This window comes from Varanus komodoensis, unplaced genomic scaffold, assembly GCF_004798865.1.
Source record: "Varanus komodoensis strain SLA01 unplaced genomic scaffold, ASM479886v1 scaffold1, whole genome shotgun sequence".
Taxonomy (NCBI): domain Eukaryota; kingdom Metazoa; phylum Chordata; class Lepidosauria; order Squamata; family Varanidae; genus Varanus; species Varanus komodoensis.
The window spans coordinates 92270010-92296662 of NW_025335268.1; the positions used below are offsets into that span (position 1 = coordinate 92270010).

General features: G+C 42.9%; 1 protein-coding gene across 4 annotated transcripts in view; it reads left to right on the forward strand.

Annotated features, from left to right (window-relative positions):
• Positions 1 to 17120, forward strand: part of DGKD (diacylglycerol kinase delta) — a 103466-nt gene extending 86346 nt beyond the window's left edge. For all 4 annotated transcript variants that reach the window (XM_044435366.1, XM_044435385.1, XM_044435394.1 and 1 more), the window contains 11 exons: positions 398 to 494; positions 3271 to 3378; positions 3705 to 3818; positions 4182 to 4316; positions 4962 to 5113; positions 5226 to 5337; positions 5451 to 5543; positions 8666 to 8785; positions 9060 to 9177; positions 11667 to 11797; positions 13645 to 17120. In XM_044435366.1, the coding sequence (XP_044291301.1) occupies positions 398 to 494; positions 3271 to 3378; positions 3705 to 3818; positions 4182 to 4316; positions 4962 to 5113; positions 5226 to 5337; positions 5451 to 5543; positions 8666 to 8785; positions 9060 to 9177; positions 11667 to 11797; positions 13645 to 13734 (1270 nt within the window). In that variant the 3' untranslated portion in view covers positions 13735 to 17120. The remainder of the gene's footprint in view (positions 1 to 397; positions 495 to 3270; positions 3379 to 3704; positions 3819 to 4181; positions 4317 to 4961; positions 5114 to 5225; positions 5338 to 5450; positions 5544 to 8665; positions 8786 to 9059; positions 9178 to 11666; positions 11798 to 13644) is intronic.
• The last annotated feature ends 9533 nt before the right edge of the window (positions 17121 to 26653 follow it).

Consider the following 26653-nt stretch of genomic DNA (forward strand, 5'->3'; position numbering starts at 1 on the left):
CTCTGTCATCAGATTCATCAGTGGTAGTGTACAATCAACAAGTAATCCCAGCATATGTAGTGTTTGCTTCTTTGCCTGTTAATAATAAGAAAGAACTAGATGCTGCCATTCCTTTTATAACTGCTCTGGTAAATGTGTTTATGGGGTACTTTCCCTTCTGAAGAACTAGAAGATGTAGGCAGATAGTTGCAACAGAGTATGATGCTGGATTGTCCAACAATTTTGTTTTCTGGAGAAACAAATTAGTACTTTTTGTTCCTTCAGTACAAATCTTACTCTAGGAAACTGGAAGAAGTATTTCAGTGGCTGGATTAAGCTGAGGTGTTTGATTTGAGCATAAATTACAGTGTGTACAATAGTCCCTGTTATGATTTAGTTCTCTGCTTTCCCTTTTCAGAAGTCGTACAAAGAACATGATGTGGTATGGAGTTCTTGGGACAAAAGAATTGCTACACAGGACTTACAAAAACTTAGAACAGAAAGTGTTGCTAGAGGTAGTGTATTAATGGGTAACCCTTATCCTTTCAACTACAAAGCCAAACCTGTTTGTTTGTTATCATATACCAGTGGTGGTGAACCTATGCTGCGCGTGCCACAGCAGGCACGCAGAGCAATGCCTGTCAGCACGGGAGCCAAGTCACCCCAGCATCGCCCCAGCAGCCAAGCATCAGGTAACACTGCACACAGGGGCCATGCACATGCTTGGAAAGGAGTAGTGACGCCAGGGGATGAGCTCACAAGCGGCAACACATTAGCCACGACTTCTCCGAGCTTTCACATGGCCGGTCAGTGTGCTGCCAAGGATATTTTTGCTTAGACTGGCTGTGAGTTATTTTTTCTAAATAAAAACCTGGGTTTTCAGGTTTTATTGAAGTGTAGGCACTTTGTGATAAATAAGCGGGTTTTGCATTGCAGTTTGTGCACTCGGTCTCTAAAAGGGTTTAGAATGGGCAGAAATGATGAGCTGTGCAGAAACAGCTTCTCAAGGAAGGCTTTTTAAAAATCGCATTATTTTCAATGGAAACTTAGCCCTATATTAGGGTTAGGGATGCGCACCAGGGCAGCATTAGAGTTAGAAAAACGAGGTGCCCTGGTATGATTTTGATGGCTGGAATGCGTTTAGAATGGGCAGAAATGATGAGGTGTGCAGAAAAAGCTATTCAAGGAAGGCTTTTACAAAATTGCATTATTTTGTATGGAACCTTAGCCCTATGTTAGGGTTAGGGGTGTTCACCAGGGTAGGGTTAGGGTTACAGAAACAAGGTGTCCTGGCAAGGTTTTGATGGTTGGAATGTGTTAAGAAAGGGCAGAAATGTTGAGTTGTGCAGAAAAAGTTACTCTAGGAAGTCTTTTTCAGAATTGGACTCGTTTCTATGTAACTTTAGCCCTGTATTAGGGTTAGGGATGTTCACCAAGTTAGGGTTGGAGTTACAAGAACAAGGTGCCCTGCATTATTTTGATGGCTGGAATGCATTTAGAAAGGGCAGAAATGATGCGCTGTGCAGAAAATGTTACTCAAGGAAGACTTTTACAAAATTGCATTATTTTCAATTGAACCATAGCCCTATATTAGGGTTAGGGGTGTTCACCAGGATAGGATTAGGGTTAGAAAAACGAGGTGTCCTGGCATGATTTTGATGCTTGGAATGTGTTTAGAAAGGGCAGAAATGTTGAGCTGTGCAGAACAAGCTATTCCAGGAAGGCTTTAACAAAATTGCATTATTTTCTATTGAACCATAGCCCTATTTTAGGGTTAGGGGTGTTCACCAGGGTAGGGTTAGGGTTACAAAAACGAGGTGTCCTGGCATGATTTTGGTGGTTGGAATGTGTTAAGAAAAGGCAGAAATGTTGAGCTGTTTAGAAAAAGTTACTCTAGGTAGGCTTTTTCAAAATTGTACTCATTTCTCTATAACTTTAGCCCTGTATTAGGATTAGGGATGTTCACCAGGGTAGGATTAGGGTTACAAGAACGAGGTTTCTTGGCATGATTTTGATGGCTGGAATGTGTTTAGAATGGGCAGAAATGATGCGCTGTGCAGAAAAAGTTTCTTATGGAAGGCTTTTTGAAAATCACATTATTTTCAATGGAACCTTAGCCCTATATTAGGGTTAGGGATTTTCACAATGGTAGGGTTAGGGTTAGGAAAATAAGTTGTCCTGGCATGATTTTGATGGCTGGAATGTGTTTAGAATGGCAGAAATGATGTGCTCTGCAGATAAAGTTACTCACGGTAGGGTTTTTCAAAATCTCCCCTTCCAATTATATTTTACTCCTATCTTAGGGTTAGGGATGTTCATCATGGTAGGGTTGGGGCAGTGGTGGTAACCCTATGGTACGTGTTCCACAGCGGGCATTCAGAGCCTTCTCTGTCAGCACTCCAGTCAAGTCACCCCAATATCAGCCCCACAACTGTGTATCGTGTAAGAGCGCATATAGGGGCCATGTGCATGCTCAGAAAGGAGTAACCGCACCAGGCAATGGCATCATGAGCCACGAGTCATTAGCTGAGACTCATCCAAGCTTTCCCATGGCCGGGAAGTGCGCTGCCAAGGATATTTAAGTATATGTGTTTGCTTGGACTGGCTGTTAATATTTTTTTCTAAACTAAATCCTCAGTTTTCAGGTTTTATTGTAGTGTTGGCAGTTCGCAATAAATAATTTGCTCTTGGGTTGCAGTTTGGGCAGTCAGTTTCTAAAAGGTTTGCCATCACTGTCATATACCATTAATGTAACCTGTATGATTCCAATGTTATAAGCCACCATAGAGCCCAAAAAACCCAGTATGCAGGTAATTTTATAAGGAAATAACTTGCTGCTATTTCAGTGATGTGTGCTATTATGGAAGTACGGATTCCAATTATGTATCATCTAAGTGTTCTGTATCTGGTTGTTTATGAATTGTGTTAAATTTGGTTGTTCAATATTTCTTTTCCACTTATAGAAGTATCTATGTTTCCTTTGGAAGCAAATGTCTACAAACCCTTTGCCTCCCCTCAAACTTCCTGTCAACTTGGTTATTCTTTTCTTGATGAATTTTTTGTTAGAAACCTGTTGGAATTTCAGGAGAGGATCTGAGAAATCCCCTTTATTATTGGGAATATGGGAAAATAGTGAAACAGGTTTTTGAACATTTTTTACCCAAACATTAATGTCTACACATCCAAGTGATGCTTGGACTTGTAGGAGTATTTCTGACTAAAATCATATAGGATTTCAACCAAAATTTGTGAATTGTTTAAATCATGGTTTTTTTTCTTTATATGCTGCAGTGTGATGGGCGCCCAATCCCTTTGCCCAGTCTTCAAGGAATTGCTGTCCTCAATATACCCAGCTATGCAGGAGGCACCAACTTCTGGGGCGGCACTAAGGAAGATGATGTAAGTAATTCTCAAATTTCTCCCCTTCTCTCTGCTTTTCTTTCTGTGGGGTTTGGAATGGGTGCCCAGTCTTCAAAATGCATGTTTTGAAAAGAAATACAGCTTAAGCAGGAGTGTGATTTAGAGCAAGGATCTTTGGACAAGGAAGGGTTAGGAAAAACATGCACCCATTTTGCCACTGGAAATTCTCCATCCTATTTTCATTTATAACATCCTTACGCTGTGTTGGGACTTTCATGTACCTAGCCCATCATTATGCAAATGCAAAGGAGTTTATTACAGCTGAAGTAGATACTGGCTTAGTTTCTTCTTCTTTGTTTTTCTAGACATTTACAGCTCCTTCTTTTGATGATAAGATCCTAGAAGTGGTAGCAGTTTTTGGCAGTATGCAAATGGCTGTCTCACGTGTGATTAACCTACAGCATCACCGGATTGCCCAGGTACTGCTTGCTGTCCACAGAACAGTTCAAGGATAATTTTGGTTTTCTTTTACAAAACCAAACAGAAAGCAATAGTTACTTGTAGCTTCTAACTGTCATTACATCAATTGATAGAAGATGCAAGGCAAATAAGGGCAGTGATCAATAGCATTTAGCGTGAGCTTGTTGCCAGACATTGCTTCCGATCTCCAAATGTTCATGCTCTGATTAGCAACAACAAACCCATTGCTGTTTTGCACAGGAGGAAACATGCTGTGAAAACTATTAATTACTGTGGAACATAGTGAAATGTTTGTGGTGACATGTGCAAAATATGTCTTCTTTTATGCTTTAGGATGCATTTAACACATTAATTTTCCATAGTGCCGGACAGTGAAGATAGCAATCCTGGGAGATGAGGGAGTTCCTGTGCAAGTTGATGGAGAGGCCTGGATCCAACCCCCAGGATATATTTGGATTGTTCATAAAAACAGGGCACAAACACTAACAAGAGACAGGGTAAGAGGAACCCCCTTACACACTACATGCACACACTTAACCCTTTTTCCTGTGTGTCTCTTCCATCATACTACCTGTGTGTCTATGTAACTCCAAGATGTTTGCACTATTGGCATCATCTGTTTTGTGATTGCCCACTGTTACTGAATAACTGTTACATGATAGTTATTCTCTGTATTTTCTGCATTTCATTTACCTCTGATCTCAGAAGTTGCCACCACGTGGTATATATATCTGCAGCATGCATCTGATGAAGTGGATGTGGTCGCTTTAATCCACACAAGCTCATGCACAATAAATGTGTTAAATTTTCAGGTGCCACAAGATTCTTTGATGATTCTCCAACAGAGGAGACCTCAAGATACATCTCACCCCCCAGGATGGGGTACATTATCATGCTGCAGTCTTTGCAGAGACATAAAGCGCACACATAAAGCACACATATTCAGGATATATAGCAGGGGTGGGCACCTTGTGGTACTCCAGATGTTGCTGAACTGCTGTGCTCATCATCACACTTCATTGGCTACGGTGTCTTGGGCTTATAGGAATCACAGTTCAACAGCATCTTGAGGGTCACAAGGTGCCCCTTCCCTGAAACAAAGACACACATTTCTTCTAAATAGTCACCGATGCATTTTTCAGGCATTTGAGAACACCCTGAAGTCTTGGGAAGACAAACAGAAGTGTGAGCTGGCCCGGCCCCCCTCTTTTTTGTTGCATCCAGAGATTATATCTGAAGAAGAGTCCACTCACATCAATCAATTTTGCCGAGCAGCAGGCATGCTGATTCACAGGTGAGGCTACTTGCTTCCAGTCTTGGGAAAAGGGAAGTGGGAAAGGTGGTACCAGAATGAGAAAACAGTCCAGAAAGTTTGTTCTATTAAGGTTTTTTTCTCCTCTCTCCAGCATTCGTGAAATAGCCCAGTCTTACCAGGATATGGAACAAGAACTTGCTCATGCAGTCAATGCTAGCTCCAAGTCTATGGACAAAGTATATGCTAAATCCAAGTCTACAGAGGTATCACTGGTCTCTTTTAGTTTACCGCTATATACTTTGTTCCTATTACATGAACTTTCTGTCAAATGTTGTGATAAATATTTCCAGTTTTCATAATTATGGTCTTTCTACAGGGCCTGAACTGCAGTCTTGTGGTAGAGATGGTGAATAATGTTAAAGCCTTGCATAATGAGACAGAACTTCTCCTGGCTGGGAAAATGGCCTTGGTAAGGGATAGAGAAAAGGTGTCTCTTTGCTTATTTCTACTATATAGAATCATAGAATAGTATCTGTGGAAGAAGACAGTAAGGCTTCCAGGTCCAATTCAGTGCTTAATGCAGGACTCCAAGTTAAAACATCCCTGTCCAGCTGCATCTTGAATGCCTGCAGTGTGAGAGCCCACAACCACTCTAGGTAATCGGTTCCATTGTTGTATTGCTTAAACAGTCAGGAAGCTTTTCCGAATCTGGAATCCTGTAATTTGAACCCTATTATTCTGTGTCCTCTGGGATGCTCATGAAGAGATCCCAGTCCTCCTCTTTGTGACAGTCTTTATGATGAGTGCAATCACATCGTTCCTCAGTCTTCTCAAGGGAAGTCTTTCCTCAGTCTTCTCATCATCAGTTCTTTCAGTCTCGTTTCATAGGTCTTTGTTCCCTGATTATCTTTGTTGCCCTTCTCTGAATCTTTTCCAGTTTGTCTGCATCTTTCTTAAACAGTGGTGCCCAGAACTGGATATGGTTCTCCAGATGCAGCATAACCAGTGCTGAATAGTAGTACTTCATGTGATGTTTCTGTAAATGCAGCCCAAAATATCATGTGCCTTTTTTTGCATCCACATTATATTGTTGACTTATATTCAGCTGGGGATCTACACAATTCTGAGATCCTTCTCCCTTGTAATATTGTTGAGCCAAGAACCCCATGCATTTGGATTCTTCTTCCTAGGTGCAGAACTTGACATTTGTCATTGTTAAATTTCATTCTATTGTTTTCAGCCCAGTGCTTCAATCTATCAGAATGACTTTAAATATTGCTTTTGTCTTCTGTGGCATTAGCTTTTCCACCCAGTTGCAGTTTTGTCATCTGCAAATCTGATAAGCATTCCCTATATCTCCTCATCTAAATTATGAATAAAAATGTTGAAACACATTCAGTCCAGGAGCAAACCCTTAGAAGGTGCCATTGATAAGCACTCTTTGAGTCTGATTCTTCATGCTTTAGCCAAACATATTCTTTCCAGTCCTTTTAAGGTGCAGCCCATCCCTTGACAGCAGTAGCAGTTTGTCTTCCAAGAAATGTAGCTCATGGTCCCAGAATACAAATCTCTCCCATCAACATCACTTTTGTAGTCAGGCATTCATTTGGAGTATTTTTTCTTTCCCTTTCAATTTATCTCCCAAGTACTGGAAAGATAGATGAGAAAACTATTGAGGTCCCAATGTTCTTGAGTTTCCTTTCAAAGCCTCAGTGTCTATTTCACTGCTACTAGTTTAAATATTCTCTTATGATTCAGGGATGCATCTGGACCCTTCAATTTGGCAATGTTTTTACCTCCCTCCTTCTGACTGTAAATATTGTGCTTCCTTATTTCTGCAGTTTCCCAACTTTGGTAAACTTGATGTTATGATATCTATGATATATGATATCCAATTATCCTCCATGATAATTGGAATCAGCACAAGCTGTTGCTCTTGCCAGTATATTCTGGAATTACTGATTTTATCAGAGGAAATAACAGTGATTTAGAATAGTTTTGGAATAGCCTCAACAAAATATTTTCAGAGTGTATAATGCACAATTTCCAATTTTGGACAAGACTAATAACATCAGAGTCAAAACTGAGGTTAATTCAGCTAGTAGGTGATCTGTGATGTCTACACTAAGGCACACTCTGTGGAGGGGCCATGAAATGGTATATCAGCTTAAGGCAGGAATGAGAAATATCAGGCCCAAAGATCCAAACATGATCCTCCACAGTTTGGAAATGGCCATATTACTTTCCTCTGGCTCCACACTCTTTCCCTCAGCCACTGGACCTTTGGTGGTTTCCCAGCTTCTGTACAGATTTTTCTTTCCTATGAGGAAAGGTAAAATACCCATCCTAAGGTAGTAAGAGCACTAAGCTATATCGGTATGTTTTTGAATTTCTGGCCCTAACTTCTTTGCCTTCAGTTCTGTCCACCGCTGGAATGTAGACCCAAAGAGTTCCTCTGAAACGGAAATGTAATGATTAGAGTGGCAAGGCACCTGATTAGATCCCTGCATTGTCACCGTAATTGCTGTGTGTTCCTGAAGCAAATCTGTCCTTGAGCCTTGTCCCTTGTCCTTCCCCTGCTGCTTTTGTCCATTCTGCTTGGCACAAAAGATTATTGGGTACTAAACAAGTTGATTTTTCTATCGATTCAATGCGAGTGTTTGCTGTTTACCTTTAGATATTGCATGCTTTCCTTGTGACATATTTCTCAGAATTTCTCATAATTGAAAGAGAGCACAAATGATACCAGCTCTCTGACTCTAGGAAGGAAATGACTATCAGCGCATGGGGACAGTGTTTCTGGCATGAGATAGCCCACTACTTTATAAACATAAGATATGTTTACAAGTTGACAGAAGCTTTAAAAGTAGATGGTTGGATAAGAGCACTAGCACAATATAGCTTTGTGGATTAGTCGTTTGTGCTGTAAGCAGGTCATAAGTCTTTTTGAGAGGGCTCCTTTCTTCTTGATAGCCTTTTATTCATGCCCTTGCCTTTAGATATTTCCATTTGCAAACAACTGAAATATTTTTGCATGTGATAACCATTTTATTAAGTGAAGTCAGCTTAGAACTACGGTTACTTAGCAAGTAAACTTTTAATAATAATCTTAATTTAATTTTAAAATGAGAAAATAAGCTGAAATATGGAAGAATGTTTTGCCTTCTGTTGCCCACAGCTCCTTTAAATTTTGCATATGAGCAAAATCAGGACATTTCTAACCATAGTTTCCCATTTCATCCCACCTGCGAAACTTATGATTACCATTTGCCAATCAAGACAGGTTTTTAAACCAATGTTAGAATATGTTTTAAGATCCTGGCTTGTTTCAAAGCTTGTAATCACAATTTCCCTTCTAAATTAATGAGAGAGTTCCTGATTTAACTGCAGCTTATGTGACAGGAGCTCTGTGCACAGGCAAAAAGCTCATTCATGTCTCAGCTTATTATGCCAAAATATGATGGGCTGAACTGGGCCATTGTGCTCACTTAGTAGTTACTTATCCATAGGCAAGCCTTATAGAGGTTAAACGATCCTCCATTCAGCCATGCAGTCCTTAAGCATGCCTTTGTATTTCCATTTCTGATGTAGCAGTTGGATCCTCCACAAAAAGAGCAACTTGTAGCAGCCCTGACAGAAATGGACTTTCACATGAGGAAGCTAGCTAATATTCCTTGGCTGTGGCAACTCATGGAACCCAGTGATGAAGAGGTAATTTTTAGAAGAAGAGACAAGGCCACCGGGAGCCTTTCATCGCTTTCTATTGTGCTGTCACTCAGGGATGTCACTTGAATGGGTTCACTACCTTCCTCAGAGCTTGTCTGAACAACATTCAATGTAACTACATTTAATTAACATGCAGGGATACATTTTTTCATGTTTGTGCAACAAACCTTATTAATAGGCATGCCTTAGGGAAAAAGTCATATCTGGGTTGAAGATCCAAAAAATAGCAATAGTAATTTCCATACTTTTTCTCCTGTAGAACCAAATGCTGGATTATTCTAAACGCAGCCGGAGTGGCAAATTTCGTCTGGTGACAAAGTTTAAAAAGGAGAAAAACAACAGGAATAAGGAAACTCGTAGCAGCTTGGGATTGCCGGGTACAGCCTGTTTGTTCTTCTTGCTCTTATTTCCTCTCCTTCCTCACATACATAAGCATATGTGCACTTGCACATGTGTGCCAGTTGTACACTCAAAAGCATTTCTCCTTTGCCTGCCTCCCCTCTCACTCACTTCTATGTTTGCCCTTTTCATTTATCTGAACAGGTTTCTTATATGTTCATACCAATATTTCTTCCTATAGCGGAATAACCCATTTGCTGGTTTCTTTCCTGGAACTATATAAAGCCACTGTATGGAGTAGCTATTATGTAAGATGGAAACAAAAGATGTTTTCGGGTGGGCCAAATATATTCATTCACTCACTCACACCCTGAAGTTTTAGAAATCAAAAAGACTGTTGAGCCCAAGTCTCCGTAACTCCAGACCTGCCACTGCTAATATTCCCTGATTTGCTTAATGATTTTTTCTCGTTGATTCATTCCCAGGGTTTTGTGTCTAATCATCTTGTGTCTAATCATCTGGGGATTCTGCATCATCACGGGTGCATCCTGAGCTTTAATCTTCATTGCTTAGTATGATATTAAAAATGGCCCCTTGAAATTAACAATTCAGGTGGTATGAGGACACTTTCTTTCCAAATGGGTTGGTTGATTTATTGGCTTATATTCTTTCTTATAAAGACAAGCTCTCTTTGTTCTGTGGGACTAATGATATCACCTTCTATCCCACTGATTTTGTGGCAAATTAGTGTTTTCTCTTTTTTTCCCCTTTTTCCCCAGACTATATATACCTTCCATTATTCAGAGGCTAGCAGAAAGGCTGGATAGCTTTGTGCATTTATGCCCAGACTTCTTTTCCCTAAAGGAAGCATGAAGACATTGGCAGTGTGCCTATAAAATATTCATAGTCCAGAGCATGTGCAATAAGGCTTTGTTTACAATACCTGTTGCCGTGATACAAAGAAGTGGTGTCAGTTCTTCTCTTTTTTGTCCATTCATGGGCATGGCAGCAGAAGGCACTCAGGCTGGGTTGAGATGGTCATATTTTGGCCTAATAAGCTGAGATATTTAGCAAGTCTTTTGCCCCTGTTTAAAGTTGCTTCTCTTTCTCCTTCCCAGTATCTCATCTGAACTAGGAAATGATGGCAAAGGTGGTTTAAAATCCTGACTTGACCCAAAACTGGAAACCATAGTTTCTGGTTAAATTAAATAGGAAACTCTGGTTAACTGGAGACTCCTGCATTTCATTTGGACATGATGCAAAAAAGAGCAGAGAAGGAGCTGCATGAGCAGGCAAGGGCTAATTAATATATTGCTTATTAAGGCAAAATACGATCACTCAAAGGCAGCCAAGGTAATGGTAAATGTCCATTATTATGGTTAGCATTAGTTATACTACTCCCCTCCTCCTGGGTGAGTTTTGCACTGAGATTGAGAGTGGGCTTGGTACTTGTGTACTTGCTCCCTGTGCTGAGTGTAGAAGGTAACATTTTTATTTGAACATGGGATCTCCCCAACTATTGAGCCTGTCCGAAGGCAGACCTCAGTCAGGTTTCTTGGTTTGCACAGTGGAGCAGGGAAGCTAGCTATCAAATCTGACAGAACCAGTGATGAGTAGAACAGCAGGCAGACATGCAATTCTGTAAGCCATAACTGATGAGCAGAATATCCTATGTAAAAGTCAAGTTTCAAAGTTATCAATGTATGAGAAGAGATCAGGATCTTCACACAGCAAGATTGAAGACCATTATCTCAGAGCTTGCATTTATAGGACATGTTGGGGCGCAGGCTTAGTACTTGGAGCCAGCTGACTGAGCACTCAGTCATGTGGTGAACTACTGTTGCCGCCTGGGAGGTATTCTTGAGAAACACAGCTCCTTCTTCAAGGGTCCTTGCCAAAACAAAAGAAAAACAGTTCAAGTGGTTCTGGAAATGAAGTGCTAGTCCTTGGCTTCTGGGAACCCAAGAATCGATCTCTCCACTCCTTAGCATCCTACACTCTGATTCTGTGTTTTTCCCCAGTTTGGGGCTGTGTTCTAGGCATGTTAAAGGGAAAGGCCACACATAAAAGTGCTGGTATATACATTTGCATCATGTATCTTTGAAGGTTAAATTTAGCACTTTGTCAGTAAATATCCAGAATTGTCTTGTGACAAATAGAATTCCATCTTGGCTGAAGAATTCTTTGGTTATTTTGTGCTCATCTATTTTGTTAAATAGTTGCCTCTTAGATTATGTAACAAGGATCCAGTGATGTAAGGTATCAACCCCATAAGAATTGATCAGGTAAAAACAGCTTTCGCTGCATTCAGCCTCCATTTAAGAGCATGTCTTTGCTTGTAACCTTGCTTCCCTTCTTTTATTTTCAAATTGTTGATCCACTTATTCCTTTTACTATGCAGTTATGGTACTGTGTTCCCTTTTCCCTTTGTGCTACTTTGGTGTTTGCTGGCGATTGCCTTTTTCTCACTGCCTTTCCTCTGGGCTTTTGGGTACTCAACACACTCCTACTTTTCCATCTCTGACAGTTCACCTCTGGGGAACGGAAGAGGTTGCAGCCTGGCTTGAGCATCTCAGTCTTTGTGAGTATAAGGATATCTTCATCCGGCATGACGTCCGGGGCTCTGAGCTCCTGCATCTCGAACGGAGAGACCTCAAGGTACTTTCACGAGCAACTCATTAATAGCCATCTGCATTTGCATGGCCATCTGTGCTGACTGTGCTTGGAGCTGGTCTGCGTACTCTCCGTTCTAGGTGGCTTTAGACAGAGTAATAAAATATTTTACAGGTATGGACTGGTAGAATCAGATCTAAGAAAATTTTATTGGCCCAGTCCCAAATCTTGTAAAATCTACAAACCAAATCTTCTAAAGTTGTATTGTAGATCAGGCCTGAACTTCACTGCAATTCATCCTAGAATTTACCATCAGAATATTGTTACTTGAAAGATGTTAACAATCTGGTGTTTTCTGATTTTTGTTAATAAAGCTTAAGTTTTTCTTAAATGTAATAGAGTGAGTAGTCTCAGGGGTACTTCTGGACCCAGAGTTATCTTTTGAGGCATAAATAGACTTGGAGGCATGAAGCACCTTTGATCAGCATGAGCTGATATACCGACTACACCCTACCTGGACAGAGAGAGCCTAGCTACAGATATCCATGCTCTGGTAGTGGCTCATTTGGATTACTGCAATGGGCTGTTCATGGGGCTGTCTTTGAAAACAGTCCAGCAACTTCAAGTGATCCAATAAAGAACAGCAGACTGTTAATGGGGACTGGTTCACAAGAACATATGCCAGTCCTCTTCAGCTGCACTGGCTTCCAGTTGAAATCTGGGCCCAATTCAAAGTGCTGTTACTAACATCCTAAGCCCTTGGGGTTAGGTTATCTTAAGGATTGCCTCATCCCATATGTACCTACCAAGACCTGAGGTCATCTTTGGGGGTCCTTCTCTAAGAGCCCCTGCCAAAGGAAGTGAGGCAGCTGGCAACCAGGAGGAAGGCCTTTTTGGTTGTAGCACTCAAGTTGTGGAATGTGCTCCCCAAAGAGGTGTGCCTGGCATCTACTATGTATTCTTTTTGGTGCCAGGTGAAGATCTTTTTAGTCTTCTAGAATTTTAACAGTTTCACTTTTTAACTTCATTTTTAATATTTCATTTTATTCTGTACCTTCTATGCTGATTCAGCTGCAATTGCTATTGTGGTTTTGGTGTGTATGTGTTTACTTTTGTTAACTACCCAGAGATCCTTGACTTTTGGGCAGTATATTAATTAGCCATATTTTAGTTAATGCAGATAACTGAGGAAATACATGAAACTAGTCACTAGATAGGGTAGTTTAATAAGGGTTGCTTGCAGAGCTCAGCCAACCCACATAAGCAACAGGATCCAGGCAACTCCCCAGCACAATTATTAATCTGATTATTGTCCGAGGTTCTGGATGACTCCAGGATATTGTGTGGGTAATGATTCCTGTATAGGAAAAGTGCGTTCTTTGTGTAAGCTTTATTTGATTCCCTTCTGATATGAAAGTAGGACTGTGATAGAAGATACGTGTACAGACAAACTGCAGGTTGTAAGACTATGATAGGATAGCCTCTAGGCTGCATGTTCCCTTAAGCTACTTGTATCTGATATGGAACAAACTATCTATTTTGGAACATATGAGCTATCATTTTCTGGAGGGTTTTTTTGGTTTTGTTTTTTGCGCTGCTGACTTTGTTCCTAAGATCTGCAAAAATCTTCCTGTTTACTGAGTTTGTGCCTCTGAATTTCTGTGTAGTAGCATTGTTACCTTGTTGCTGCTTCAAGCTTGTTTGATAACAGTTCGCTATCTGTCAAGCTCTGGCCATATTGCTTGGTTTTTAAGATGCCACACCTTCTGTCCTGTAGTTTTTCTAGAGAATTTTTATTCATCTGACTAATATTCTGCAAGTGACTTCTGTGTTTGTGTGTGTGTGTCTTTGTATGTGTGTCCCCTAAGATCATTTTTCCTGTTCTTTTTCAGGACCTAGGTGTGACCAAAGTGGGGCACATGAAGAGGATATTACATGGGATCAAGGAACTGAGCAGGAATATTCCTGCCAGCGAGGCTTAGCATCTGTTTTCCGATCCTGTATCTAACATTCCCCCTGATGTGTGCAGAAGTGAAACCTCACAGAGCAGACTTGCTCAGAATTCTCTCTGTAGTAAGCCGGACACTATCAGTGTTCAGTGCTCATATCCAACTTTTCACGGTGCTACCTTCTGCTATGGAATATAGCATTATCCAATCCGGTGGCACCTTGTCTTCAAAGCCAGTGTTACAAAGCCATCAACCACCCCTTCTCCACCTTTACTCAGGCCTGGGCACATTTGCATGCTGTACTTTAGCCAGCCCCTATAAACTAGCATATGGACCAGCAACTTTTTCTGGACAAAAGAGCCAATATTGAATACTAGTATGTTAACACACCTTGTGACCTGAAGACTGCAACAGATACTATGAGCTATGAAAGCACCTGTTACTCATGCATACCTAATGACAAGTAATAATTATTCAGAAGAAGAAAAATGGAATTATAAGCAAGCTACATAGAGCAACCCAAAGAAATAACTTAATTAAATATATTATCATACTATTACTACATAGCCTTGTAAACAAGTACCAAGTGGAGTCAAATTAGGAAGAGATCCTTTCTCAATCAGTACCGTTTCTGTGGTACCAGAGAAATGAAATGACCACTGATATAAGTGCAGAGTCTGTTTTAACTCCTCAAGACTGAAATGGTCTCATTCTCCTGTAATGCTAGTAGATGCCAAAGGGATGCTGTTGCATTCTGTTCTGGCTTAAAACATCAAGTGCCTAGAAGTATTGAAAGATCCCAGAAGTGCATCCAAAATAGCATACTGAGCTGACTCTGTATGACATCACTGCTCAGTGCAAAAGCCTTTGGTTCTACTTAGTATATAATTAATTAAATAGGACTTGCATTTCTGGAGACAAAGAGGAACCATCTGTGCACAGGATTGGGCAGGGTATAATATTTCTTTACTTTTCATGACTGTTTCTGAACTTTACAAAGCCAGAGCATTGTTGCTTAAAATATATGCAGCATTTTCTCTGTTTTAAGAGAACCTCTGCCAAATTCTACAGAATTTCTTCTCAGTGTTTCCATTTAGTGACACCACTTTTGCAGGAGAGAATGGCATGGTTTATGTATGGAAATCTACAGACAAATCTGTAATATACTTTACTGAAGATATCATGAACCTGAACTGGCTTTGTTCCACCGTTTGCAGAGATGTTTTGCCTTATTGGTATAGATTACTCTTACAGTATTGAATTCCCTGTACATAATGAAGGATAGTGAATTGTAAACCACACAGGTATTCCCAACAAAGCTTACACTCCAGGTGCTTTCATGTGCTACAGTGCTAATGATGGTATGTGCCACCTTTTGCAGTAGGACACCATTAAATAGAAGATTATTCCTGCACTTTATTATTGGTGAGAAACATATGATAACCTCTTTCATTTCCTGATGAACACCTCAGGGAGCAGAATCATCATATGAAAACTTGGGAGAAGGATGCAGCAAAAAAGAAAATTGAAAATTTCCTATTCATTTAACTGTGGAAGAATTACAGTAATTGCTTATGTGCTTCTCTTACAAATCTCTTGTGGAACCAAAAGATGTTTTCATTATTTGCTCCTGAGTGGATTGTTTTTTCCCAAAGAGGAGCAGTTTTGTTGTAGATCCTTGACTTGGCCTGACTGGACTCTTTTTCTGTATTGCATTCAGGTGGCATCACCCTTTGATACAAATTGTATTTGCAAAGAATTCTGGATTGTGTAGTTGTGGTTCTCTCAAGGAATTGTCTTCCTGCACTTATATTGCTCCTTCAACACATCCCCATGTATTTCTTTGTAAGGATCACTTGGCAGCTTGAGCTGGAGGGTTCAGAAGTATTCAATTTTTTTTCTGTTGGCCTAGTCACGTGCCTTTGGATTTACACTCCTATATAGAGACAGCTTAGGCCCAGGGCATATCATTAATATATTAATTGCCACCAGAAACAAGGCAGTTTCCTTCTTCAAAACAGAAATTCTGGATCCCAGACATGATTTTTAAAAAATCTATTAGGCTGGCAAAACCAATACCAGGGTGCAATGAGCTGTACCTTCTGGTGTCTTCTAAGCTACTGGTTATTAAAAATGTTTTTGTCAGCTAAAGAAGGAGAACAAATCAACACTGCCATGGCAGGTTTGGCATTTTATCTAGGAGTCATTAGAGTTCCAATTATATTTTAATAAAATATGACATGTAAGGCATTTGGTGACTCTATTGCCTAGTCATCAGACATTTGACATCTTTGAAATAACTAGAGTTAGAAATAAGACAGTGATCTATTTTGAGGCAAAGCATATTATTTTAGATGTTTTGTGCGCATTTTTCATGGAAGCACTAGAATATTACCTGCTAGTGTTTGTACTAGGTCCATTACATTTCAAGTGGAGGTGCGTTGTAAAGAAATTTACCCAAGAAAGTGCCAGTCTGAACTCCTTTGGAAACAAGGATTGCTCCATTTAATAATATTGGGTAAAATGCAACGTTGCATAATCCTATTTCTCCCCTAACCCTGTGTCCCCCCCACTTTTCAGATCACCTCCAGAGGATCCACTTTAAGGATGTTCTGGGGAAACTGTTTCCTTCTCCATTCCACTGTCTGGAACTCTTCCAGCAGGAGGAGCTAACATGGACGTACAAACCATGGTTTAGTGCACCTTTCATTCAAGGTTATATTTTAGCACCCAAAATACCCAGCTTCAGCCCTTTGCAGCTGTTAGACACATAAAGGAATGTGCACCACTATCCTATGCATGTTTACTCCAGGAATAATTCACACTCAGATAACTCACTTGTAAGTAAGTATGCATAGGATAGCAGCCAAAATTATTTATTATGTTTAATTCTGGTGAATATATTGATATTTTCAGGCTAGGGACACTCAAGTATAAATTCCACTAGTTTTTGCATCTCTGATAGGAATGGTAAAGATGCAATGGTACCAGTATCTCTTGGAAAGGTGTGACCACCTATATCATTTTAAAATTATTTTTGAGTATTATTTAAAGGTGAACATAGTATGTGGTAAATTAAAGACTGTTTACACAAAACTCCTTGTATCTTAACAGATATTTGTGATGTAAAGAAAGAAAACGAACATGGTTTTTATAAGTCATTTGATGTCTGTCTTGTTGTCCAGTGATGACTGTTCTTCAGGGGTGTTGAAACCATTCTGATGATCTGTCGAGAATACTGAAGCATTTCCATTCTGTACAGTCTTGGGAAGAAGGTTTTGTGCCTTAAGAATAGAACATGCTATTTATTATTTTAATTTATACCGTGATGACCATGGAAACACCTCTTGTATGTACATATTTTGCAGCTGGTTGTTGTAAATATATTGTTCTTGTATATAAAGACAATCTGTTTCTGACATTGCTGTAAATTGATTTGTTGCTGTATTTATCAGGGAGGAAGTGGTATTTGATATTACTTTCTCAAAAATGAGAAATTTTTGCTTAGTGAAGCTGGCCTTCAAGTCAAGATATACTTTCTGTGTTTGGTGATATAGCTATAATTCATCTATCTTAATGGAATGTTGTGTTAGTAATATCAATTGACTTATATATTGGTTGTGATAGGCAATTGTGGGTCCAATAGAGAAAAGGAGAACTAAAATTGTAGTTCTGATTTTTTCCCCCAGCTATATTATAAATAGGTTTATGCATAATAGCAAGCAGAGAAAACTCAAAAGTGCTTCAGGTATCTGTGGATTGCGTTATTTATTAATTAAGTTTCCCTCAAGGGGCTCAAGCCAGTATACACAGATCCCTCCCCTTCTCTATTCTTAGCATCACAACCCTATGTGTTGGGTTAGCCTAAAAAGTAGTGACCAGCCCCAGGCCACTCAGTGAAGTTTAAGGCCTAATACTCTGAACTTAGTATTTGAACTCAGGCCTCCCTAGTGCAGCACTCTAACCGCTCTACAACACTACCACTGCCATGATACTTGGTGACTTGGCAGGGGGGTTGGGTTCAAACTCACTCAACAGTTACTTTGCTGGTCATTGAAGGAAAATCCTATGCTATCTCCTTTCAGATGCCACTTCTCAGCAGCAGATGGAACTAGAAGAGAAAAACCACATTCTTGCTCAAGATAGATAAATTGAATACTTTTAGTGTCTAGGGATACACACATATCCCAGTTCTCTGTCTTCTATTTCCTCACACCTGAAGCAGACTTTGGCAGTGGAGCTGTTAGAATACACAGAAACCTCTGCCAACAATCCCTTACTTCGAGGTTCAAGACTTACCAGGAATGAGTCCATCACAAGTAATAGTTTCTGGACTGTCCTTCATTTGCAAGCAGATGTATCCACTGCTTGGGGCAAATAGGACCCGGTTCACTCTTCTGTTATGGCTGTAGACCACTATGTTAGAGTGCCTGTAAGAAACATTATGAGGGATAAAAGTAAAGCAACTTTGAAGGTAAGTTGTGAGCAACAATAGAAGTTGCAAGGTCTTCATATATTTCACTAGTCATTTTATGTCACCCAGCAGCCAAAGTTCTCTGGGCAGTTCAGAAAAAGCCAAAACCTTAAAACATACACTATAAAAGTTTAAAGCTACAAATAAAATGGAAGTAAAAGCCAAAGTAAATCCTTGCAGCAATGCAAAGATTTGAAATACTGAAAGACTGAATATTCTTAGAAAATAGGAAGGTCTTCCCTAGGCACTGGAAAGAGCATGATGTAGGTGCCAGATAAGCCTCTCTAGGAAGGCTCTTCATTGAATCTTCCATCTACCCCTGGACAGTTTTTTCTAGTTGTTACAAAATATTCCCTTGGAGATTATTTTTCCTCTGAAACCCAAGACTGAACAGGATGGTGCTTAGGTAGTTATTCCTAAGGCTAAGAGCCACATACTAAAATCTTCATGTGGCAAAGAGTCATAAGATGGGCATCACATAACCATTCTACTAGGGTTGCTGCCACATTGTTATGCCTTCTGTACCCTTGGTTCTTTGACGTGGCCTCTGTGCATCACACATATGGGTGCTGCGCCTGCGCAGTGCCTTTGGCCGGAAGATTGCCAGCTAATGGTTTTTGGCGGGAAGCTCCGCTCCCCCTCCCCCCATGGCCTATAAAGAGCGGAGTGTCCGCCATTTTGTTCAGTCTTTGCGACAGCCGTTCGCTGTGCCTCGTGCTGCTTTCGACTTTTGCTCTGACCGTTACTCATTAGCCTTCTCGATCATTCCAGTTCTATAGTCCCAGTTTTTTCTCCTTATTCCTGCTTCGTATAGTTCCTGTAGCTTTTTCTCTATCATTCTACCTTCTTTCAATCTATCTATAAAAAAAAACAAACCCAAAAATATATACTTACCCTCTACACTATCTCTCTCTTCTTCCTTTTTCTGCGATGGCGCAGCAAGCAGCTTTCCGCAAATGCGCGGAGTGCGGGTCAAAAATGTCACCAACCGACCCGCATGACCTATGCCTCCTCTGTTTGGGCGAGGGGCATAGGACCGATAAATGTGCCCACTGCCTGGCCTTCTCCAAGCAGGCCAGGAAGAATCGCGAGAACCGTCTCCGGAGGCTCCTTTGGGATTGGGCTCTCATGCAGTCCGATCTGCTGCTTTCTGCTCCAAAGCCTGGAGCACTCCGCTTCAGTGGCTCCACCTTCACGCCCTTCGGACGAAGGCGCATCTGCTACAGTGGCTCCCTCTGCTTCCCCCAGAAAGAAACATGAGAAGCGGAAGCATGCCAAACCCGAGAAGTCGGCAGGCCATAAGAAGGCCAGGAAGGAGAAAGTCTCCAAGCCTTCCAAAAAGCCGAAGGACTCGGAGCATCCTTGTCACCAGGATTCGGATTCAACGGCCCCCTCGGTACCGGCGGCGCTCACGGTACCGACTCCACCCGACCCGGTTCTTCAGGAGGCTATGCGGGTTACCCCTCAAGGGTCCCCGCACCGCGTGGCTGACCTTCCGTCTGGGCCCCTTCCAACTCTGCAAAGGGGCTCGATTTCTGATGGGGAAATTCAGGACTCTCCCCCTAGGGCTCGGTCGCCTACACCCATGCCCACGGCCACTATGGAGGCGGATGTAGGGATGTCCCCGCCTGGGAGCCAGAGGAGCCGCTCCGTGGAGCGACATTCAGAGGGATGGTGTCGCCCCTATTACCACACCTGGGGTGATCCACTCTCTGTAGGATATTACCCTGCTCCTAGGGGTCAGTCCTCTCCACCATCCCGTGACCGACCACGTCCCTCGGACCCGAGACACTCTTTTTCTCCGGCATCAACTCCACCATACTACGGTGCCGATTCCAACGATTCGGAGGTCAATTCAACCTCCCCAGACGTCACTGTGACATCCCAGGGTCCTGCGTCACCGGACGAATCCCACATCTCCTTCGTTGAGCTGATGTCCAGACTTGTCCAGTCCCTTGACATCGACGCCGTCCAGTGTCCAGGACCGGCAACGGACAAGGTCTACGACGTCCGTGGAGAGCAGTCGACATCAATCGTCCTGCCACTCATAACCACTCTTCGGCAAGCAATGACGCAGCCCTGGGACTTGCCCTCTCACCCTCAACCCACGTCCAGGAGGTACGAATCTATGTACCAGGTTCGGGAGGAGGACATCCCCTTCCTCCTCCGCCACCCCAAGCCGAACTTGGTCGTAGGGGAGTCCTCCCAGGGCAGAGAGGCAAGAGGGCATACGGCCCCATGAGACAAGGAGGGCCAAAAGAGCGACTCCCTGGCTAGGCAAGTCTATGCTGCTTCCGGCCTGGGGCTGCGGATCTCAAATTACAAGGCGATGTTGGCGAGGTACCAGTACTTCATCATGCAGCGCCTCCACAACGTCGCCTCAACCCTCCCAGACCACCAGGGTGACCTGGCTAAGGTCCTTATGAAGGAGGCAATGCACGTCGCTGTTCAACAGTTGTCCCCGGCCAGGCACCATGTGGACACAGACTCAAGGGCCTTGGTCGGTGCTGTTTCACTCCGGAGACACGCCTGGCTTAGAAGCTGCAACTTTCTGGAGGAAACCAAGCGCCGTATAGAGGAAATGCCCTTTGACGGGTCCGGGCTTTTCCACTCCCGCACCAACCACAAACTAAAAAAGCTGCACGAATCTCGGATGATGGCACGCAGGATGGAGATACAGACCCAGATCAGACGTAAGTGGTCATGGAATCGCCCATCTTACAGGCAGTCCTACCAGCCAAGACAGCAACCCCAGCACCGTCAGCAGCAGCAACAGCAGCGCTGCCGTCCGCAGCCCCAACAACGCTATCAACAAAGCCACCGCCATTTTGATGACAGGAGGCAGCGTTGATGGGACTGGCGAACCATTCCTCCAATTCCTTCTAACCCACCCCCCTCTCATCTGGGGATCGACTCCGAAGCTGACTCCCCATTTTGGAGTCCATCACATCTGATCAGTGGGTATTGTCCATCGTTCAGCACGGATATCAGATAGAATTCGACATCGTTCCTCCATCGAGTCCAATCTGGTTTACATCATGTTTGCCGGTATTGCTCGACGAAATATATCAACTTCTTTGTAAAGGAGCAATTCGTCAAGTATTCCCATCTGACGGACTTCACGGATTCTATTCCAGATACTTTACGGTCCCGAAGCGGGATGGTGGTTTACGTCCGATTTTGGACTTACATAGCCTGAATCGATTTATTGTACCGAAAAAGTTTCAGATGACCACCCTTCAAAACATCTTGCTGTTGCTAAGGAAAGAGGATTGGTTTGCCTCATTGGACTTGAAGGACGCCTATTTCCACATTTCGATCCACCCGAGTTATAGGCGTTTCCTTCGTTTTGCTGTTGCACCCCATCTCTATGAGTTTACAGTTTTGCCCTTTGGACTGGCCACGGCTCCGAGGGTATTCACCAAATGTATGGCCCCTGACTGCGCTTTCCTACGCCTCCAAGGCATACAGATTTACCCGTACCTCGACGACTGGCTGCTAGTGTCCCAGTCTAGGGAGGGACTCTTTGCGTCTATCCGTACAACCTGTGCCTTATTGAATGACCTGGGCCTGCGCATTAATACCGAGAAAACTTCTCTTCTTCCAACGCAGATGCTTACCTTCATTGGAGCCCGCTTGGATTCGACGTTGGAGAAAGACTTCCTTCCTCGGGACAGACAACAGACTCTTGCTCGCCACATCCATTGAATGCGACAAGACGGGACGGGACGGTCCTGGTGAAGTCCATTCAGAGGATCCTGGGACATATGGCTTCCTCAGTTGCTGTAGTTCCGCACGCCAGGCTTCGGCTCATCCGCTACAACTTCTCTTCAACAAGGTGTATCATCCTCAGAGAGACCCACTGTCGAAGTTGATTCGAATCCCATCTTCCGTACTCCATTTTCTACTTTGGTGGTCAATCTGACTGTTGGAGTCCCCTTCAGGGTACGGCCTCCTTCGATAACCCTCGGTATCGACGCATCTCTTCTGGGATGGGGAACGATATGCTCCAGCCTATATACCCAGGGCACGTGGAATTGTCGAGAATCCACGAATCATATCAACTTCCTGGAGCTATTGGCAGTATTCAAAGCCCTGCGCTCTTTCGAGGACATTCTTCAACATCGGGTTGTTCAGATAACTTCGGACAATGTAGCTACCGTCTTCTATCTGAACAAGCGGGGGAACGAAGTCACTGACTCTGGCCAGACTTTCCATGAAAATTTGGGACTGGTGCATTCCGAGAGACATCACGCTGATGGCTGTTCACCTCGCTGGTGCGGACAATGTGCAGGCAGATCTTCTCAGCAGGCACATGTTCACCTCTCATGAATGGGAGCTAGATCCTCGCACATGCGACCATCTTTTCCAGCGCTGGGAGTTTCCCGACGTGGACTTATTCGCCACCCAACAGAACAGGGTGTGCAATGCTTACTGCTTGAGAGCGGGAATCGGACACGCATCCTTAGGGGACGCTTTCATGATCCCATGGAACAACATGATTTTTTATGCCTTCCCCCCGATCCCTCTTATGATGTGGGTCATAGCGAAAATAGTGCACGACCAAGCATCAGGGATACTAGTTGCCCCTTGGTGGCCATGCCAAGCTTGGTTTGCGACACTACTCGACATCTCTCATGGGGAATATCTTCATCTACCATCACTTCCATACCTTATAACCCAACAGGACGGTATGCTTCGCCATCTGGACTTGCACTCGTTGAACCTAACGGCGTGGCGAATCCGATGACTACCATTGTCCCCCCGGTACTGACGACAACTTCAACTGAATCGAATCCAGTCGTTGAACCCAATCACTCTGGCGCTTCCTCTTCCTTTGTTCATTCCGTACCATTGGATTCAAGACACGACCCGTCGAATTTGACAGCTTTTCACCCTGATATCGAACATATCATCGATTCTGCCTTAAAGCCGTCCACAAGGAACTCATACGCGGCTAAATGGAAACGGTTTTCCACCTTTGCCGAGTCTCGTTCGTTCGTTCTCTCCATTCATGTCATCTATACATCAAATCCTTCCGTTCCTATTAGAACTGCACCATTCTGGATTAAAGCCATCGTCTATACGGCAGCGATAGCCTACTTTCGTGGCTTAGTCAACGGATCACCTCTCTTTTCTCAACCTATTGTCAAGAGATTTCTTAAGGGACTATATAATCTTAACCCATCAATCAGACCAGTAATGCCTAGCTGGAGTCTTTCTGTCGTTCTACAAGCCCCTACGAAAGCCCCCTTTGAACCATTGGCTACAGTGGATTTGCGCCTGGTTTCATGGAAGACAGCATTTCTTGTGGCGGTCACTTCAGCCCGAAGGGCCAGTGAACTTCTTATTTGAACTTTCACAGGGAGAAGGTCGTTTTACGCCTCGACCCATCTTTTCTGCCTAAAGTGACTACGCCTTTTCATATGGGGCAAGATATTGTGTTACCTGCCTTTTTTCCATCACCGTCGACTCCACTGGAGAAATCTTTGCATTCACGTTGCTTAGCCTTTTACAGATCTAGGATTGAGTATTCGACATTCAAATAGACTGTTCGTTAAGTATTCCACTAGAGATCAGGGCGATCCAGTCATGCCACAGAGACTTTCCAAATGGATAGTCCACACTATAACCTTATCAACTGGCTAAGATCGATTTGCCTACAGTCCCTTGAGGCCATTCCACTAGGGCCGTTGCAACCTTATCTGCCTTTGCATCCGGGGTCTCGTTTGATGATGTATGCTGAGCTGCCACTTGGGCGAACCCTTGCACCTTCACCAGACATTACCGTCTCGATGTTCGGGCTCGACGGGATTGCTCCTTTGGCAGAGCCATTCTGTCATCTGTTCTTCACTGAGGACACCTTCCCTCCTCCTTTATGGTAAGCTTGTTAATCTACCCATATGTGTGATGCACAGAGGCCACGATGAAGAAAAGCAGGTTGCTTACCTGTAACTGATGTTCTTCGAGTGGCCATCTGTGCAGTCACACAACCCACCTGCCGGCCCCACTCGGTGTCAGTGAGTGGACACATCTATCGGTACCGAAGGTTCCCTTTTTTCTGGTACCGACCCTCTTTTTCCTTACCTCTAATTACAAATTTTTCCACGAGGGGGCGCACGTTTGGTCGTCAAAGACTGAATAAAATGGTGGACGCTCCGCTCTTTATAGGCTGTGCGGGGAGGGGGAGCGGAGCTTCCTGCCAAAAACCGTTAGCTGGCAATCTTCCGGCCATAGGCACTGCGCAGGCACAGCACCCATATGTGTGACTGCACAGATGGCCACTTGAACAACATCAGTTACAGGTAAGCAACCTGCTTTTTCAGCACATGTGGAAGAAGGAAAAGAAAATATGATGGGAAAAGCTCCATGCTCATTCATTCCTATTGATATTTTTGAACTTTCTAGAAGGCTCCCCTCAAAATGTCCAAGCATGTCATCAGACCTTATTCTGGTTTTCTCCACTTGTCCATGGTCATATAGTGGTTCCTGTCGAAGGCAAATATTTGATGGGTGCAGATCATTTGGGTAATCTGGCTGCCAGTTCTAGGAATTACAGCCTTGCTCCTGGCCCTTAAGCAGGCCAAGACTTCAGTGCAGTCCCTCTCCTTTGCCCTTAGTCCTAATGTTTTAACTGCAAGCATTTCCTCTGGTCTGATATAAATAATTAGAATTAAAACACTGACTGAACTACTGGCAAACAGCTTCTGGTCTGTTTATTCACCCTTTATTAAGTGGGCTCTACTACACAATCCACCTTGTTAATGTTTTAGCTAACACAAGATGTTTTGGTTTTAGCTACAACATACTAGCACACCTTACCTGGAATTAAGCATCCATGCATCCATGCCAAAAAGTTGGGGGAATAACTAATAGTAAAACATTAATCTTTTCACATAATTAACAATTTCAAAACTATGGGGGCAGAGATGTAGAGGTGACTGCAACAATTACTATTATTACAATTACAATTACAATTACAGAATAATACGTTGAACATCATGGGTGCATGTGGTGCTTTACAGAAGAACAGAAGCAGTACTGTAGAAAAAAGCCTGAAATACTCTGTAATACTCCATGCATCTGACATCCAAAAGTGATCGTGCCAGGATACATTTGCTAATCTGTCACAAGAGGGGGGATGGAAACTAGTGAAGATGTTTGAGGAAGAATGTCACATAGTCTGAAGGATGAGGGAAATAAATGATTTTGGCACTAGAATTTTGGGAAAATGTGAGATAATGCATGTGACAAAGCTCAGACAAAAGGTGTTTGCAATAGCTGAAGAAGAAGACTAGGAGTATAAACCATTTTTTTAGTCAAAAGTGTTGAGATGAAAGAGCAGATTTCTGCAAAGATCTGTTTGGAAAAACAAGGAAGGTCCTTGTTTTTAAGGAGGCTTAATGTCAGGAGCCTAATTTCACATGACAAAGCTATTGTTACCCATCATTGGAAACAATCCATGATGGGTTATTATGTTATGCAAACACAGATCAAGTCCCACAGGATGGATGTTGGAAGGCAACAAGCCACCTTGACAACCATGGACTGATCTAAGGGCTGTTGGGCCCACCACAGGTGGTCATCTCATTCAAACCTAGGCAACAATCCCTGTTACCAATGTGTAGACTAGCAAGCAGTGTAAGAAATCCCTCACACCTCTTGCCAAGCCTGCTCAGATACCTGCCAGGGCCAGCTGTTCGGCAGATGTCCAAGCAGCACCTGGGGGCACTTGACATTGTCTTGCTTCTGTCCTGCCAATTACAACCTGGTTTTGGCCCACTGGGGCTCTTCCCTGTCCCCATGCACCCCTCTCCCCTCTCTCTAATATTGTGAAGTCTGGCTTGGCATCCAGCTTTTGCAATCACCATTTTGACAGCTACTGATAGCCCTTTAAAAGAAAACATGTGCAACTGCAGAAATTGCAACTCTTGGCAGGCCAGTGTTGGAGGGGAGGCGGTTGAATACCTGCAGTGCAGCCTGGCACTGTCCCAAAATGGCTTCAAATGGACCTTTTCTCTTTGTCTTCTCTTCACAGCTTTAAAAGAGAAGCTGCCAGGGGGAAGCAAAGGAGCAAGTAATTGTGGTTTGTGAAAATAGAGTGGTAAGGTTTACATTGTGAGATCTCCTTCAGCCCTGATAGTCGTCAGGGTGATACCTGCTTGCACCTTTTCCCTGAGAAAAGTGCATTCCACTCCTTTTTCTGAAGACAAGGTATTTTTGGCAGCTACTTAGTTGTCAGATTTCTATGCCTCCTTGAAAAGAAGGCTTCTGCAGGGCAAGGGGTTCTTTTTGGCTGGGACATAGGGTTGTATGGGTTCCATTCAAAAATCACTGATTGCTCTCTCAAAATAGTGGATCCGGCAGTGGGGGAGCAGAGAAAGATGGCAAAAGAGATGACAGTGTTGGTAGACAGAGAGCCACCAAAGGGATAAAAAGCTTGGGATGAAAATCGAGCAGTTCAGTCTTGGGTGTATC